Source organism: Strongylocentrotus purpuratus, unplaced genomic scaffold, assembly GCF_000002235.5.
Source record: "Strongylocentrotus purpuratus isolate Spur 01 unplaced genomic scaffold, Spur_5.0 spur5_scaffold_2, whole genome shotgun sequence".
In the NCBI taxonomy this organism is placed as follows: domain Eukaryota; kingdom Metazoa; phylum Echinodermata; class Echinoidea; order Camarodonta; family Strongylocentrotidae; genus Strongylocentrotus; species Strongylocentrotus purpuratus.
In genome coordinates, this window is record NW_022145605.1 from 6,977,971 (window position 1) to 6,997,539 (window position 19,569).

The 19,569-nt window shown below is 36.9% G+C and overlaps 1 protein-coding gene across 1 annotated transcript; it reads left to right on the top strand.

The window, feature by feature from the left end:
* The first annotated feature begins 1,869 nt into the window (after positions 1-1,869).
* LOC586753 (macrophage metalloelastase) lies at positions 1,870-18,035 on the top strand. The gene is made up of 8 exons (XM_786523.5): positions 1,870-2,637; positions 10,083-10,327; positions 11,506-11,783; positions 12,289-12,447; positions 12,891-13,048; positions 13,552-13,696; positions 15,155-15,409; positions 16,887-18,035. The coding sequence occupies exons 1-8, from the start codon at positions 2,359-2,361 to the stop codon at positions 17,087-17,089; spliced, it is 1,722 nt and encodes a 573-aa protein (XP_791616.2). The 5' UTR covers positions 1,870-2,358; the 3' UTR covers positions 17,090-18,035.
* Positions 18,036-19,569: the final 1,534 nt, after the last annotated feature.

Genomic DNA, 19,569 nt, shown 5'->3' on the forward strand with positions numbered 1-19,569 from the left:
GACTAAATAAAGCATGACTATTGCCAATTAAAATCATTTAAAGGAGCTATCAAGGAAAATACGAACATTTATTGACCAATTTATTTATCTGTTAATACATATTTTGACAGGACAACAACATGTGTACTATACTGTATTACCCTGTAGTGTGGTCACAATATGATTTTAAAATTCCAACATTGAATAACAGAGGTATAAACAATAGATATCATTCTTAACAAGAGCTTAATCATGAATAAACATTTAATTCTCTAGAGTACATTTCGCTACATTTACCATGTGTTCTCTACTTTAAATATCAAATCAATGTAGATAAATATGTTTATTTCAGATAGTAATATTTATCATCCAATTAGATATTAACATAGTTTTGACAATTATTTATATCTATAATCATATTGAAAATAATTATTTTTGAAAAAAAAAGAAGTAGTCTTAGGGATTGGGAATGAAACTTTAGATGTACCAATATATAGAAGGTTCGTGGAAAATGCTCTCCCAACAGAACTATTAGTTTCAGTGATCTAGAGCAACGATATCAGCAAAAAACACAAAATTATGACGGAAAAAAGGTGCATGGGGAGAAGGATATGTCCTATTCTTCATATTTCTTTTTAAGATAAAAGTAGGAAAACTACTGAGCATATCTAATTCTGCATCCTTGGTATTTGAATTTAAAGGGGGTCAATAACCATTATACAACACTGGATTAGAAGGAATGGTGATAACGATACAAAATAGTAGTAGTAAATGGTAATAGTAGTAATAGTAATCATAATAATAATAGAAGTAGTAGTAGTAGTCACAATAAGAATGGTAGTGGTAGTAGCAGTCGTAGTAGTAGTAGTAGTAGTAGTAGTAGTAGAAGTAGTAGTAGTAGTAGTAGAAGTAGTAGTAGTAGTAGTAGTAGTAGTAGTAGTAGTAGTAGTAATGATGATGATAATATTAATGATGATAATAATAATAATAATAATAATAATAATAATAATAATAATAATAATATTGTTTAAGATGATAAAGATGATGATTATGCTGATGATAATGATGATGATAATGATGGTGATGATGAATAATGATTATAATAATGATATTGATAATATTACTACTAATAATAATAATAATGATTATAATAATGATAATAACGATAATGATTATAATAATGATGATAACGATAATGATAATAATAATAATAATAATCACAAGAATAGAAATAAGGATAACAACAACAAAATGAAGAGAAGAAGAAAAAGAAGTAGATGAAGACGGAAAGGCACTTTTATAAAGAAACATAACTACTTCATTCATCTAAGATTATCTAAAGAAAAGTTGCGTTAATCATAGCAAGGTCTAGTCCAAAAATACATGACAGCACCCATCCACCGGGGATATAATAAATTCATAAATCCCCTCATACTATTTAATTGTTTTCCAGTACAGTACCAAAATAGTAGTCTGGATTAGTCGCAGATTAGCAAAATACAAGTTTTATTTTCACTCCTTCTGTAATGCAGCAGTATCGCAATTCCTGATTAAAACGTTAAGTGTCAACATTATTGGCATAATTTGCCAGCGGTGTACCAAAAATATAAAATGCATTATATCATTATAATAACCGCCTGCTTATTCATTCGTGTCGATGTTCATGAAAAGTGGATGATGGTATGGAATAGCTACATGTTTACCGGTTAAGCACATGGTTCATTCTACATGTTTCCTACCCTATCGGCTCAGCGATATTACTCATCCACGCGTCGCCCTAACCTCTTCCTCCTAACCCGGCCTGTGAGCCCATCCCTGATTGGAGGGCTCCTAATTACCCCCTTCCCGTCACCAGGTATTATTCATCAGGCAAAATTTAGCAATGTCTCGGCTACCCAAATCCCTAACTCTCTGTATGAGCCCGATACAATCCAATAGTTCCCCCTCCTCAATCTCTGTCACGGGCCTTCTCCCCCGCAACCCTTCCTGTCATTTAGATCCAGGCCATGCCAACAGTTGGGGTTATTTTTAGGAAGGGGGTACGTCGAAGAAGAATGCACGCACGTATCGTTTTCTTCTGAGTGGTACGATAGGAACAATTCGGTGTTGGACGTCAATGCAGATGATTGAAATTAGTCGGGATTTGGAGTGCCTGGATTTAGCCACGGTTTGAACCTAGAGGCTGCGGAAGAACCTCGGAGGGACTGAGGTTCATTTGACGTTCACAAACTGGATTACAGTCTGGAAATAAGGGCCCATCTTCTTCTGCATCACAAAGGCGAAACACATACTTGGGACGTACTCCACACAATGCCTATCATTTAAACCGATTTATTACATCTAACTCGTTTCTAAAAAAACACTGTTTAAGTTATCATCATGTACACACAATTATCTTCAAGAGCCACCCAAAGGCTTCTCCTGTTGTTGGGGATGTTCCTTGTGCCTTCGACCGTCTTTGGACAGTTCTGGCAGAACACTCAAGGTAATAGCTACCCACAGTACCAGGGTACAAGTACCAGTGACTCCACGTATGGTGGCCAGCAGCAAAGCCAGCAAAATAGCCAACAAAGTCAAGGACAAGGACAAGGACAAACATCGAACATTGATATAGATTTCGATGATGATATGGATCCCGAGGACATCGAATTTTTCAAGGTAAGATGGAACGAGAACGACGAGGAAGAAAACACGCCTCTATCAGAATTGAAGAAAAATTAAAAACTAATGTGTAGTGGATACGATCGATAATGTTGATATCTAATGTTTATAAATAGGAAGAACTGGATGGCCATTAAAAGTGATGTTAAGTTAGGGTGGAGATCAAAACTATAACAAAATGTATCTATTTACTTATTTCTTAAAGTTGTGAAATATAAACCTTCCAATCTCCTGTAAAATATTAATGATTCACTGGTGAAAAAAATGATTACTTATTGAACTGAATTTGTTAAAGGTCTTTTAATCATCCAAGACAGTCTGCACCATTGTAATGGTACCAACTATAGGACTATTATGTGGATTTTATAGTAGCGGCATGTAGTTTGAAATAAGTGATTGGAGGGGTGGAGGAGGGAGGGGTGGAGGAGGGAGGGGGAACTGAGTGCAAGAACTACAGTTGGGAGAACACAGTGGAAACAAAAGAGGTCTCTACCCAGAACCGGAAATTGAGTCACTTCACCAGCCATCCAAAAGGGAAGTGGCAGAGCCGAGAGAGCTTAAATAAGAGAACATGAATTGTACACCAGACATTAAACGATTCTGTTCAAATACATGGCCATTTCAACCCCTTAACACCCCTTCATAGACTTTTATAAGTTAACGTCGGTGGGGTGCCCTCCGTTCCCTTGTCATCCCCCTTCGGTGCTGCCCCCAAAGACTAACGTAACGATCCCATGAACTTCATTAAGATAGTTTCAAGTGCAGGTTAAGACATTTCTATCAGTTCATTGTAAAAATGAAATAAAATTAAAAGAAAGTACTCTTTATCAATTTGAATGAATATTCGCTTTAACCATGCGGAAAGAAGAGACAGGAACATTAAGTGAATAATGTTTCTTAACATTTAACACATTCTTTTTCAATAATAAGTTACTATCGTTTCTACAAAGAAAACTACACCTTATCAATCAAGTAAAACAATATTTGCATGGATTTCGGAAGGGTGGGACAAAACTCTTTAAGATAATGACTGTAAAATTCAAATAATTATAGCTTTATTCAGAAATACCCCATTAGGAAAGGCGGATCTCTTTTTTGACGAATACATCTTTGTTGATGAAGATGTGTCAGAGTATAGTCACGGTCATGACCAAATTAGCTCCTAATTACGTCCGTCTCGTTAAAATGATTTGAACGAATTGGGAAGTCTTAATATACTCTCATAAAGGGAGACGTAAGATAATGTATACTGATATGTGCTGTATTGTGTTTGGATGGGGACGTTTAAAGATATGTTGAAAGATCCCGCACCGAACAATTATAATTACTGAAATGAACAATTACATCACTTATTCGCTCCAATTACAATTCCAACTTCCCCGAATACCTGAATATTCAAAGAAAAGTTGCATATTCATCAGTAGAAATAAAGATGGGCGAGAAAGAATGAGTCTTCAAAAATTTAAATTAAAGTTTTTATTAGTACAGTTACTGAATGTATTTCCATACCATTATGTGACCTCGTGATACGCCATAACCCCGAGACCATATGAGTTGACGTCATTACTCACACCCACTGCCGGTAAATCCAGCGACCTCCGAGTTAAATATATCTACAATTTCGTAAAATAAACTAACATGAGTTTTATAAAATCAAAGCATTTAATTTATAAACAGATTTAATAACTCGGGAATCCAGTATTTCATGTTATTACATGAGTTTATTTTGTTAGACACTTTCGAAGAAATAATCGATCACAAGTAAACCTGTGTGATATTATTGCAAGATCTTCCTGCAAAGTACTTCAGGAAAAAAGAAAGAAGAGTAACTTAAAAATGGGATTTCAATTATAAACCAAAAAATTTCAATATTATTCATAAAATTTAGAGAATAATCAATCCATGTGTTTGTACCAAGATTTTGATGTATAAGGTAGATTTAGGACATAATATCAATGGTATATATATTATATAGTTTAATTAAAATCAATCGATCTCATTTAATTGTGGTAAAAAGTTACGAGCATAAGGAGGTCAGATGAAGGGAGTGATCTGAGTTGATATTTCCCTCATTGTTATTTCCCTCCCATCAAATTATACCAGGTTTAAGCTTGACAGACCCATTACACACCTGATAATCATGTCTACGTTAATTCAAATGCTATAGACGTTTATAGATACATTAATGCCCGTGGCAAACGAGGCGTCGCTCCGGATTGCGCTATTGCCTAATCAAACCTATGAATGTATTTTTAGCGCATGCGTCAGCAGTTGAGGTAGATGTTTGCACTGATTTGTGTACGACGTCATTTTCACTGAGACTATCATAGACTGCGCCAGGCGCTGACGCAGTCTATACATCGGGCAAATGACGCATAAAGGGCGACTGACATCATTACCCCCGTGATCCATGTACGTCAGTCCCAGTGCTATATATAGGCAGACCAACTCTCAATTAAACCAGGGATTAAACTGGGAAGCCTAACTTGCTATTCTATAAACATGTTATAGCTCAGGTCGACTGTGTTGAAGACGTAGTGGAACTGAAAGAAATCCATTAACTGTCTGTATGTACCATCCTCGATACTGTAAGCATATGTTAATGATAATAATAATGACGTGTGATTGCGCCAGCGACTCTCTCTCCTTCTCTCTCTCTCTCTCTCTCTCTCTCGCTATATATCTTTATCTATCTTTCTCTCACTCTCTATCTCTGTCTCACTCGCTCCCTCGCTTGTTGAAAGTGTTTTCATCGTTGACAAGTTTTTTTGAAAAACTTTATTTAAAAAAATGATCTTGTACCGGCCACACTAACAATTTTTTTTCTTCAATCTGCCCTTCTTTGTACCGCATACCAATGGTGACACGGGGTCCCAAGATGACCTATATATATCAGGAAGACCCACTTCCCCAGAGAGAATTTCTTAAATCTCCATGGCAACACAAACAAAAATGACATTCACAAAGTAGCTATGGTACCTTTAGCAACTTATGTGTAGAGATAGATAAGGTGAACATTTACAGCCTGGTTGCCCCGCATGCATGTTGTTTAAAAATAGTTAATGATGGCCCTTTTTCGGGGCCTTTAAATATTTGTTGGGAAGAGGGGGCTCGTCGGCCTCATCGTACTAGTGCTGGATACGCCATTGCATTTATCTACCTTGGCTATCGGCCTAACAAATTCCCAGGGTAGCAATCATAAACCCATCTTTTTCAATAAAAATATACAGGAGACAGGTGACTAAATTTAGTTTACCATGTCCATGACATTAGAATTTAATATGCCAAAAATATCATATGGTCTAATTATCGCTAATCATCGTCTGCGCAAGATGATGTCATCAGGAATTACGAATTTGGAATATGCCCAAAATACTAGAATATTTCACTCTCCTCGGCTGATTCCATTTTTTCAAGCGAATAAATAATAAATAAAATAATAAATAAATGAATTTGGGCATGTACAGCTGGAGATATACTTGCACAAGATTTGGAATCTACTCCCAATATTTCCTTCCTTTTTTCGAGGTCGCAGAGAAGATTTTTGGTTATCAATGATAAGATTGAAATTATCAAAATGTCTCTTTTTGTCAGAAAACGCCGTTGGAAATCCTTTATCCAGCCTTGGCCTAAATGATGATCTACAATGAAGATATAACATTGCAGCTGCAGTATGGTATCCATGAATAATAGTAATTTAGAATTCGAGTAAAGATCGAAGACAGATTTTGGTTTCAATAATAATATGAGTATATTTCCATGACAGATGGTAAAGTTCATCAAAATAGTTTGGCATATTGTAAGGACTAGATACGACACAATATGGGCATATACGGACCACTTTTATTAGAAACAATATGGTTAAATAATAAGTTAAACGTGGTAACATTAAAATATATGAGAAGGACATTGTGAAAGGGCGGGAAGGATGACCCTCACGTGGCGTAAGACCTAAATGCTAAAATAAATCGAACATCACCCATAACACCATTGAACTTGATCAAATTAGATAATACAATCGGAAAGCAGTTACAGACCCGAAATGATGTAATTGTTTCGTTTCGAGTTTCATGAATTCAATGCATAATTGAACTTCAATTCAAATTTTATTTCGTTAATGTTAGGTCAATGTCACAAAGGAAACATGAAAATATGGACCTGACAGGAGATGGAAACCCGAAAAATACGACGATCTTTAAAATATGTTTGGAACAGACGTGTAATCCAAATAGATTCGAATCGAAATCCTTTGAAAATGTGGTAATCATGACAACTTTCTTTCAATTTATTACCATGAGTAATTGCTTGAAAGCAATGAGGCAACTTAGTAATTGTCTGTACTTTTGGAACCTTAAATCAAACATATTAAATTAGAAAATACATTCATATCCCATCTATGCCTCATACCGAACACCTTTCTATCAGTTTTTCCTTGAGGGTGGATTTTTCACATTTTATAATTTAAAGCAAATGCATAACAGGCTTTCATTAGGGTGGTAATACTTAAGACCAGGTAAGGAACTTTTGTTAAAAGAAAGAAGAAAAAAAGAAAAAAAAAGTATCGCCCTTCGTCGCCGATCGTCATGGGATACATCATACGCCTTCATCACGAAATTCATAATCATAACATGTCTATAGTGTTTATACCCTTCCAATTATCCCGATGACACGGTCGTTGTTCCCGTCTTTAAGCGTTTGTTTCCTGGAGGTCTATTTATCCACGTGTGAATGACGCATGCTAGTTTACGTTTCGAGGAAGTAACGTGTTAACACGGATATCGAGCCCTCATCTCCACGTCAACGTGTGGAGTATATAGGCGACGTAAGAATGGTACACCCACTTAAAGATGTTGGGTTTGTTATGTCTAAATTAATATTCTTTACAGAGAGAATGCCGTTAAAGAGTTGCTTTTCCTTTCCGTGCTGCTTTTCTTTTTTTTATAATAAATATTTAGTTGTATTGTATAAATTACTTAATGTGACTACATACATGCTCATGTTAACGGCCTTTTTTGTCATTTACAGCCATGCTTTTCAATCTTTAAACAAAATTATTTACGGCACCCTTTTCAGATATAAGTAGTTTGGCCTCTCCTCAATCCCAAATTTATCACAGAATAATCATTGTGCATAAGTCTGGCTCATGTACACGCGTATGGGCACGTTTGTTTCTAAATCTTGCGAGCGAGCAAGCAAATGGTTTCAAAAAAAATGTTACTTTGTTCAGAAAACACACTAGATAAGATAGAGGTATGTATACCGCTAAATCTATAACGGAATACATGAATACAAAGTCTTATTCGGTCACATCGAAAAAAGAATATGAACCTTTTCGGGCATCCGTCGCCCAAATTTTCCTGTTTTTACCAGCGAAGTTGTGTATTAGTGTTGTTACCAGTGTTGTTACCAATTTAAAAAATGGCACATCTTGAAATTCATTTTCCTCATGTTATCCTTAAGATAGTTGGTCATAATATACAATTGGGGAAAATCCCACAACGCCCATCATTTTGCATGTGCGTGTGGAGGAGTGGGTGTATTGTGTGCGCTGTATGTGAGGACTAACAGGAATATTCTTTTACGTATACCTTAGATTCAACTTTACTTTGAATGGTAAACTCTTATTCTTATACCATTCCCCGGCTATCTATTCATGATGTTTACAATGGAGTTATTTTCAGTTTTCGTGAAGATAAGACAATGAATATAATACCATTTACATCGCAAAATCTGAAAATGGTCTGGTGTTCGCTGCACACATTCGTTTTGCAATCACAGTGTTTGAACGCAGTTTTCACTTCTGTCGACGCTTTAACAATTATACTAATGCTCTTTGTGATCACATTATTGTGCAATTGCGTGATTGACACTCCATTACAAGTCATTGTGTGTGAACAATAGGAATACTGTATTTCATATAGTGTGAAAGCAAAGTAAGCAGTGTTTCACATTAAAAGGTACATAGACACGGTGAACAGAGTGTTACATACTGTGTAAATAGTGTTTAAAAAAAGGTGTTTTACTATACAATACAGTGTAGAGAGAGTATTTTCACATAATTTAATCAATATGAAAGAAGTGTTTACGGTGTCAACACCATACATAGCGGTGTCTAAAATCACATCATTACAAACACTGTGAATTTCTACCTTTCTATCTATCTCCGTCCACAGTGTGTGAAAGTACAAATATGTACAGTATTTTACCAGTCTGGAAGCAGTGTCTCGTACACTGTTAAAGTGTCCAAAATCATATAATAATAATAATAATAATAACAGCCTAATAGTCCACTCCAAATTTTATTAAACCGAAACGGAAATTCTTTTTGCCCAATTGATCGTGAGCCCAGCAGCCACTGAGCAGCGCCAGATCGACGTTGCTCTATCCCTTATTGTTGAACGCCAAACAAGGTAGCAACAACTCCCATCTCTTAACGTCTTTCGGTATGACGCGGCCGGGGTTCGAACCCACGACCTCCCGGTTGTGAGGCGGACGCTCTACTGACTGAGCCAACACTCCGGACATATTGTGATGTGTTCACACTCTGATCCTATCTCTCCCCCACTCATACACCCATGCACTTTCACTTACTCTCTTGTATACACAATTTATTTTACAGTCTCTGACCACAGTGTGTGAACAGCATAGTATATCTAATTGTGCGAACAGTGTAGAGAATTGTTTCACATTTTCAGCATTGATGTAATACTGTGGTTAATCTAACACTGTGGCTACAATGACAGTCTCTCCAGAAACATGTCTGCATTCACACTTTTTGTAAACCCCAGCACAACCCTTAATATGGGTCAGGGAAGGCATTTTATCAATATTTCCTCTATCTTACCAGGTGTAAAGATATGTCCTTGGTACGATGGTACGATATGCATTAAATTGGCGTGTGCATACCTGTCCAATATCAGTATGGGATCTTTTCTTATTTTTCCTAAGATATTTCATATGGCGATATTTTAATGACACTTAAGGGGGGCAGGCAGGAGTATAATTACCATGTTCAAGACGAGGGTTGAGTTCCTGGAAGAGGTGAAACAAAATTTGTGAGCGTTATCATTTTTATTATGCAAGTGTGTAAGAACATCAGATTGAAAATGTTCCCTGAATAACATGGCTCTTTAAATGCCTTAATATTCTAAACATGGCATGTAACAGCATAAAAATCGGGACGGATTTTTATGCCACATGTTCTTGTAGTCCCATGTACATCTTTCTGTGTACAGTGGTTGTAACTTTACCAAGACTGGGCCAATTTTTTTATAATTTGATGATTCCAGTACCTTGCAGTACACACCAATACTTATATGCTAGATGATCAACCTTTTTTGATCGACTCCACACCTTTTCTTTCACAATGCAATCGCATGACCAGAACTCAACTTTATCTTTAACGTTGTGTTCTCTTTTACCTTGTCAATAATCTCTTTCAGGGTTATATGCAGATATATGAGTACGTGGAAGGAGCAGAGACCCCCGAGGAGCTCCGAGAAGCCGTGATGCGGCTTCAGAGGATGGCAGGGGTGGAAGTCACGGGTATCCTCAACAACCAAACCCTTGCAAGGATCAGGAATGCAGAGAGATGCGGCAACAAGGACAGGAGAGTCTCCAATGATGAGATGAGGAAGAAAAGATACGCTATCCAGCATGGATGGTCCAAGAGGAAACTCACCTGGGCGTAAGTAGTCCTGATATTGGGGAGGCTACCTGGGGGTAGATATCGGGTGTTTTATTTTGTCCGGGGTTAGTTATCGGGTGGAGTTGTCCGCTTTGACCGATCGGAGTGGTCGTCCTGACAAGGACTGTTGTATACACTTTCATCTACGCATTTACAAGGTCCATAAGTTTACACTAGTCTTTAGTAGAGACAACGTAGCTCGCAAGTCCGAATATTTCGTTTTTCACCTTGTTTACATCGACAGGGCCCCTATAAGGGGCGGACCAATTATTCTCCCCCTCCCCCCCCCCCCTTCCAGCACCTCAATCTGCCACTTGTGTATATTTTGATGCGCCTGACCGGGAACTGTTCTGACACATGATGCACTAATATGTTTATTCTTGACTATCATAGGCATGTTATCTCTTGTTTTTATTTCCATTGTTCACCATAAAACACTATTTAATGCTCTATCAAGATGTGTGACTAAACTCACAATTTAATTAATTTCCGTCATCCACTCTATTTAACGAAGATGAAACATTTGTTTCCAAAGTTTGTCAGGACATTCAGAATGGCGATGCGATTGATATCGCATAAAGTCCTCTGTCGAGTCTAACTTTTGTTGTAGAGCAACCTCTTCTTTACATGAAATGTGTAAACTAAATGTGGAATTAGCCAAACAAAGTCATGTGTTTCATCCTTCCAAGTCTGGTGAGAGACAGAAGGATGGTAACTTTGTGCAAGATGATCTGAGTACACGCCATGCCAGCTCCCAGCAGATGTAATGTTATGTTGATGAAGATATACCCATACGCAGATAACTGTGTTTCTGCTCTTTTTCATCTTATCAATCTGCATCTTATAAATACCGTCTTCTTGCAAGACCAAATCACATTAGTAATGTATTCATTATGCATGTATTGAAAGAGGCAGATTGTCCCCTATACCCCTTCTCTCTGCGTGTCTTTTCTTTTTGCCAAGGACTTTTAGAAACCGCTGAAAAGAATAATAACTAAAGTAGTAATTATCTCAGTCACACCGCCGAACCGCCTTTACTCCATAAATGCCACACTGTCCAATTCTTGGACAATCGGTCTGTTGTAGCACTGGTGTCGGTCTCGGTAGTGTAGCTGATGTATCAGCCCACTACTCTCCTTTCCATTCTTACCAATATTCTCATTTAATTTTGCCATCAGAATCAAGAATTATACACCCGACGTGGCGAAAGCGACCACGATTCGTGTTCTTACAACGGCCTTCCAGGTTTGGGGGGATGTCGCCAGACTTGATTTCAACCCGACCAGGTTTCCCAAGGCCGACATCATCGTCCAGTTCGCTCGAGGTAACCACGGTGACGGTTATGCTTTCGATGGCCCTGGAGGCACGCTAGCCCATGCCTACTTCCCCGGGGACGGAATCGGAGGCGATGTCCATTTCGATGAGGATGAGACTTTCAGCGACAGAACGAGACAAGGTAAGCGAAGAACAGACTGAAAGAGAGTAGACAAAGCCTTTTCTTTTATCCTTGATGCCTATTTGGTCAGTCTGTATTATGTGTACGTTTGTCTCTGTCTCTGTCTCTCTGCCCCCTCTCTCTGACCAAAAGCTTTCCATCTTGATATCACTCCATCTATTTCTCCCTTTTATCCTCGTCAACAATTTTGGTACTTATTATTACCTCTTTGTGCTATTTAAAGTTGATTCGCATTTATGTCACTTTGTAGTCAGCTTTTGTTATAGAGAAGAAACGTTGGCACATTTTAAAATTTGACGGCAGAAGCAATGATCATTCGCCGACAGTAACTTAATGTCAAGAAAACATTTTCAGAGCATACCTATCTAATAAGTTGGTTACAATTTCACACAAGCCTTTGCATTATTCCATAATTCCTAAGCATTTTGTGGTTGTTGTTGTACTTGTTGATGACTTTTTTTTCTTTCTTAATCATTCTGAATATCAAATAATTGTTCTTTCTCAGGTACCAATTTGTTCATTGTAGCGGCTCATGAAATAGGACACAGTCTTGGGTTGGCACACTCTGAAGTCAGTAAGTCGTTGATGGCGCCCTACTACCAAGGATTCCAGCCCCGCTTCACTCTCAACACTGATGATGTCAGAGGAATTCAGAGTCTCTATGGTAATATTTAGGATATGTTTATTTTATTTTTGTATTTAGAAATATTTTCTTTTAAAATTCTGAACTGGTCAGTCTCCCATAAATCACTGCAATGGATTTATTCAGCTATTGTTACATGCACTGCCGTTTGGTTAATGGCCTCATTTAGCAAAACAGAGGCTTTCTTTATTCACTACTGTCATAAATTGATTAACTAGAATTTATACTGAACACTCTACAACTCTAATTAGACATGAAGTAGCTTAACACCTTCTTAGTTGCCATTGCCTTTGGTTCTATACCCAGTAGGCCCTACTATTCAATTGTCATGTGAGTAAAGTATTTTGTCGAAGGATCGAACTCGGGCCCTCTCGTATGAAAGTAAGGAATCTACACAATTAATATCCCACAGTGTTTCCACAGTTTATAAAGGACCACACGATTCCTTCGTTTTGTTACAACAGGTGCCCGTGCGAATGCCCCCAACAGACCAAACCGGCCAGGGGGTCCGGTTATACCCGACAACGGCCCTAAAGACAGAGGGGTTTGTAATGCTCCCATTTCTGCGGTGACCTATGGACAAGTCGCTGGGCACCCCACACCCTCACTTTTCATATTCAGCGTAAGTTCGTTTAGTTTTTCACATCATGAAAAAAGTGGAATCCCGAAAAAGCAAAAGAGTTATTTGCCAGTATAACAAATATGCCATAATCGTTTTCCCATCTTTTGGTTTATTTTCATCATTGTTTAGTTATGTATATTAAAAATTCTTAATTGACTATAATATGTATTTAAAATATACATATTCAGCGAAGCTACTGGTTATAAAATATTTAATATACATTTTTGTTCTTCTTAGGGCTTTGGAGATATATTACTTTTGCAATTGATTAGAATGAATGATATTGTATTCCTTCATATTCATGAGGATGTTTAAAAGAAAGGTCTGGAAGTTTGAAAGTAAAAAAATACACCAAGTCCTGTATTTATGATTCTTTTCCACTCTATATTCATGAAGAAGCCTCTAAATATTGGTTCCGTCTTTTTCAGAATGAATAATTTGATGCTAATTATGCTATCTGACACTGAACATTACCGCCCTATTTGATCTACTTTTATTTGCAGGGAGAACAATTTTGGGTGAGGAAGGGAACCGAGCCCGTATCGAATGCTCTCCGAACCGAAGCAGTATTCACAGAAATGAGCGCTGTCCCGGATGCAGCCTTTATCAGAACCTTCAGGGGACAAAGAAGAATGGTCTTCTTTTCTGGTGAGTTCAGCCCATTTCAAACACAATCACAAAGGGTGATATTCTCGAAAGCGGACTATCTTTAGTCCATGGTTGAATCCGCCGACTAAGTATGGAATGCCAAGTGTCCATACGAATATGTTTTTGAATAATTTGATATGTTCCTAAATTACCATGATAACGTAATTATATCATAGTTATATTGCTGTTTATTAACTATGTTATTATATTTTATTCTAATTTAGTGACAGATTAAATTATTCAAAATCATATTCATATGGACACTTGGCATTCCATACTTAGTCGTTGAATTAAACCATGGACCATAGTCCGCTTTCGAGAATACCACCCAAAAACTTTTGAAAGACCGACTCAATGGCATTGTATTGTTCACGCATTTCAATACAGTGTAGGTGAAGGGCAAGGTTATTGAAACTGCATAAGGTTGATTTTTCGGAAGTCTACGCAGTCCTGTTTTACTTATACTATTCTGTACCTTCTGTAACAGTATCATTGCTTTCTTATGCATTTCTACCTGTGTCCATTTAACAAAAAAAAATTATTCTGTCTTTTGTCATTTTTCTTTCATTTGGCATATCCATTTTTTCACCTATTTTCACTGTGTCTTCTTTCTTTCCAGCTCTGTTTGTCATTTCCTTTAAACAAATCCCTCTGTTCCCCCATTTGTTAAGATTACGTCAGGATCCCTATGAAGGCCGGATATACTCGTATGTTTAGGGATCTATTCAGTCGGGGTGCCAGAGACGGGCGCCCCCTATTTTGGGGCCAACTCTAGAATGCACGCCTAAGGTTTTCAGTGAAATGGGAATTGACACTGCAAAGCTGTCACCGATATTAGCTGTACATGCGTCCTTTCAAAAACCTAGAATCCCGCAATATAATCATGTGTGTGACACTTAATCGATTTTTTTTCTTTTCATTTGTTTTAATTTTACTTTATGTCTGTTATTCCTCCCTTCTCGTCATTTTACATATTAGATGATCAGTCAAAACTGTGGTTGTGTAAAGAGGGGTATTTTAGATTACGGTTAGTCTACTGGGTATACCTAGCCTGTGAATGTATCATGATATTCGATTTGTCTTAATCAAGGGATTTGATTATCAAATGGGCTAAACCCATAAGAACCAACAAACACAACATTAAAAAACACCTCTCCCTGACGCACCCAGTATGACCGACCTCAACTGTTTAGGATCATTGAACACGATGCGTCATTATTTGTGCTAATTAAACCTGTGGTGAGGTATTATTCTCTCATAAAGCGCCAAAGATCGCGCAGATCGCTGACGCAGGCATCCGTCAATTAAATGACGCCTTGTGTGCAATGGTTATTGCAGATGACGTTTCATGCAAGGCAATTGAATTTGTAAACGTTCTTTGATATATACAATAAAACTTTGATATTGATAATCATTTTGAAATCGTTTTATCCTGTCTTACCCTTTTCTTATATACAGGAACCGAAATATGGGAATTCACACAGGGCGCGTACCAGGCTAGTGACATCCGGGTACGTACGGGCATCCGGACCAACGGAATTGACGCAGCGTTCAAGTGGGGCAGGAATAACCGAATCTACGTCTTTTACAGAACCCTCTACTGGCGACTTAATGAGAACACCATGCGAGCAGATCGAGGGTACCCCCGACCTATCAAGGATAACTGGAGGGGTAGGAACGGGCCAATCAATGCCGCCTGGACGGAAGGAAAAGGTATAAAGATTCATAAATGTGTAGAAATTTATTTGATATAGCAAGTCTAAAACTACCGCATGATACGAGAATTATGGAAGAAATGCCTAAAAGAGATGAGTATAGGCCAGTTCGTAGTCATCGCACATGGTACAAAATAATGACCCCCAAATAAGCGCCAAGTGTCTACAAACTTGGAGAAGTTGTACATTTTAGAAAATCACTGCCATTGTGAAAGAGATATTTTATGAATACCCTGTCTTTCTCCTTTCGAAAAGAATAATTCCATATGTGTATCATAGAATGTACCGTTGATATGCACAGATGAATAATACAATAATTTTCAGGAGAATGTATCCAGGATTTGATGCGATAGGTTTTACACTTTGATACACTTGACATTATTTCGCCCATGCTTAAGTAGTGCCTGCAAATTGGACTGTCATTGTCTGTCTACAAATAACGTATAACTAGAAGTAAACCTAGTCTCAAAGCACATATACATAATTATTCATATATTCGTCATTCAGTGTCTTTACAAACGACCAGTATTTTTTTTTTCAAAAAAGGTGCTCTACCATTGGTTGATCTCAAAAATCAACCAACAGTAAGAACGACTTTATTCTGTTCACATGATTTTAGCAAAAAAATTGCAATAGTATAGTATTAATGACTGCTTTGAGAGAAATAGTTGTTTTTATACGCTCAAGGGAAGGTTAGAATTGTGCTATTGCCCCGAGGCGTGCCGAGGGCAATAGCCCAATTGTAACTTTCCCGAGAGCGTATAAAAACAACTATTTCTCGAATATTAAAGCAGTCATTAATACTTTTATATGCCGAAAAAAAAAATTAAAAAAAAAAAAAAAAACTTTTGTCGAAGACGGGATTCGATCCCTTGCGTACCAAAGGTGATGTAACGAAAACCGCCGCCTTAAACCGCTCGGCTATCGCGCTCTGTTACCATACAGGGCAGCTTTTTCTTATATATATACATTAAAATGGATTGAAAACGGCTTCGCGTGGTGGAAGCTTCGCGGCTGATCCATTAAACAGGCCCTTCTTTTACTTTTGCAATGCATATTGGCACGAATTTAGATCAAGATCTATCGGCAGATGTTGTTTTTTTGTTTTTGGAAGTTTATTTTCGTCTTAATGTCAACAATGCAAGATAAAATTGTCGGTAAGATCGATCGAGATTCAATTGTATTGAAATTACCGACCAATTCTTCGCACACGTACGGTATCTTCGATCGCTCAGACCATTTTTTAACATGTAAACCTATGGGGTAACCATGGAGACTGACCTATTTTCCCAATAACCATGGTTATTGGGATTTTGAACTGTTTTTTTAACCATGGTTACCGGGAATTTTCGGGAACAGTTAAAGTTTATGAATGCAATTTCGACCAATCAGATTGCTGGATTACTTAAGTGAGGTATATAACATTGTTTACATTCTGCTGATTTTGAATATTTATTTATTTTTCATCTCTGTAGGCGGAGTGAGTTACTTCCTCATCGACAAACAAGTTAGCACCTTCAAAGATAATGAGGTCTTTTTCATCGCTGAAACACGTAGCTTTGCTTCTGATTGGCTCATTTGTGGACAAAACATCGGATCGGGAGCGGATGGACCAATCAAAACATCTGGATTACTTCTCATTGCTTCGTTCCTTTTGACAATGAAACGCGTGCTATGATTGGACAATTCTCTTTCACATAGGCTGTATTATATTCTTTGAAATATCGAGGAAGTTTTGTTACTCGACTTCTTTACGTTGAAATTAAATTTGGTCTTTCAAGTATAGATATGATGATTTCTTAAACTAGAAGTAAATGTTTGTCTTTATACTGTCTTTCATCAATGAATGTATATCAAATAAACCTGATGATCGAATTCGAATGGGTTTGAATGATATACAATGTCATGTAGGAATGTAAAAAAAAATGCCATCAAACAATTTGTTTATGTCATCTTTGAAATATTTTATGGATTCTGTTTACCAGGCATTACAAACTGAACAAATAACTGATTGATGAAGAAAAAAAAGGTGAAGTTTCGAGATAATTATCTTTGAAGTGCAGAAAGACATTATGTGCCCTTTCATTGAGTCTTTTAAAGAAAACACAATTTTCGAAATTTTATTTCATTTGATGAATATCGGTAATTAGATTTATAAGATGATTTCCAAATCACTATGAAAAATAGGTAATGAAATAATAGTCCCCTTATCCGCCCTCCTCTTCTACATTCCTTAACTTTTCTCCCTCCCCCTGTAGCTCTCTCTCTCTCTCTCTCTCTCTCTGTATTAAACTCTCTCGTTATATATATATATATATATATATATATATATATATATATATATATGTATTATTCATGTGATTTTTAATAAAATCTCTGATTAGCTTTTGATGGCCATTAGCAGAATTCAAACAGGCCTGTAAACATTGTAGATAGATATATTGTTAATGTAATTTCTCCTGCTTTGTACTCAAACATTTATAATTTATCTCCTTATCTATATTTGTAACTCATCCAGAATCTGATCAAAATAATTCTTTTACTTTTTAAATTGTTTGTGAAATTTGTTATGTTTATGATAACATAAACATAGAAATAAATGCATCTGTATGTATATCATTGGAGTTTATGTGTCATTTAATCATCATTCTGTTTTGTAATAGTTGCATCCAATTGGTGTAATTTAATTCATATGCAGTTCCATTGCAAAAAACCGATGGAAAGGGTTACGCGTTAAGAAAATGTACACATTAGAAATTGAGAGACATAAGGAAGAGGATAGAAAAATAGAGAGAGAGAAACGAAAGGAAAGATAGTTGGTATAAAAAAAAGTTACAAAAAAGAAAGCGAGAGAAAAAAGGGAGAGAGAGAGAACTTAACTGATGCAGATTAAGATGAAAAGTGCAAGGTTACCTCAGAACTATTAAAGTAGTAGCCCTCATTACTCACTGCTATCCATGGGAATTGAGATTTTCTATGAACAGTTTTATTCTAAATTGTATCAGGTAAAAAAAAATCACAACTTAAAAAAATCCTCTATCTGATTTTTATATCTGATTTTCCTCATATTTTCACTTATCTGTTTCAAGTAATTTATTCTGTCACAAAATCAATCTCACAGAGTAATTTTGGCACGAAATAAATCGCAACAAAGTGATTTTCTCCACGGAATCAACTGTCCATGGAATCACTGTTGAGATTAATTTTGTCAAACCAGGAAATGATTTTGAGAATTATCTTTTCCAAATTAAAGAATTATTTACATGTATATCAAATTTAACATACACAAAAGAATTACGCCCCAGTTTGATATGTAAACTAATCTATTGTTTAACACAAATTTATTTCGATCTACATATACCCCAACGTTTTTTCAAGTTGGGAGTATGGCAAATGACTTTAGATTACTCTCTGGCATGGCTCCAAAAGTGGCACCTGAAATGGGCGGGTAGGAAGCATGACATTGAGAAAGAGGGACAGAGAGAGAGAGAGAGAGAATCAAAGAAAAGGGGGATAGAAAGATGAGGAAGAGAGAGAGAGAGAGACAGAGGGAGAGAGAGAGAGAGCATGAAAATATACATACATGTACATTACCTGTATAAAAAGATCATTTTTAAGACCTAACGAGAGTAAATTAAGTCTCATCAAAATGATAATCATGCTTTGAAACATAATGAAGAGGGAAGAGGGAGAGACGGAAATAGAGAAAAGGGAAAGGTTTAGCTTTTAGTATCCCATAGTGTATACATGAGTTTCGGCCAATGAAATGTATGAAACCATTTGGCTTCTGTTAATCTTTTACTCATTTAGTGTTTTTAGGGGGTGTCAGTAAATCGTGAACTATATGATTATTCAAATACAACCTCTGCATGAATAAAGTGAGCGATGCAGCTTATATATACATTATGTACCTCTACCTACCTCTGCCACGTACCATCCTACCCCAACCGCCAATCTCCCTACTAGTACTACCTTCCAACCCTTTCTTCTATCCTACATCTTCTGCTACCCTACCTCTACCACTACTTCTACCGCCACCATACCTCTACCACTACCTCCACCACGCACCTTCCTACCTCTACCACGTACCATCCATGGGTGTCGATCCGTAACTGATACCTATTCATCAGGGGGGGATGATCTATTCATTCATCCCCC

Excerpts from the sequence above, each read along its gene's own strand:
- LOC586753 (XM_786523.5), top strand. The coding sequence starts at position 2,359 with ATGTACACACAATTATCTTCAAGAGCCACCCAAAGGCTTCTCCTGTTG. Across the intron at positions 10,328-11,505 it reads AAGAGGAAACTCACCTGGGC|AATCAAGAATTATACACCCG; the intron begins GTAAGTAGTCCT and ends TTTTGCCATCAG. Across the intron at positions 13,697-15,154 it reads AAGAATGGTCTTCTTTTCTG|GAACCGAAATATGGGAATTC; the intron begins GTGAGTTCAGCC and ends TCTTATATACAG.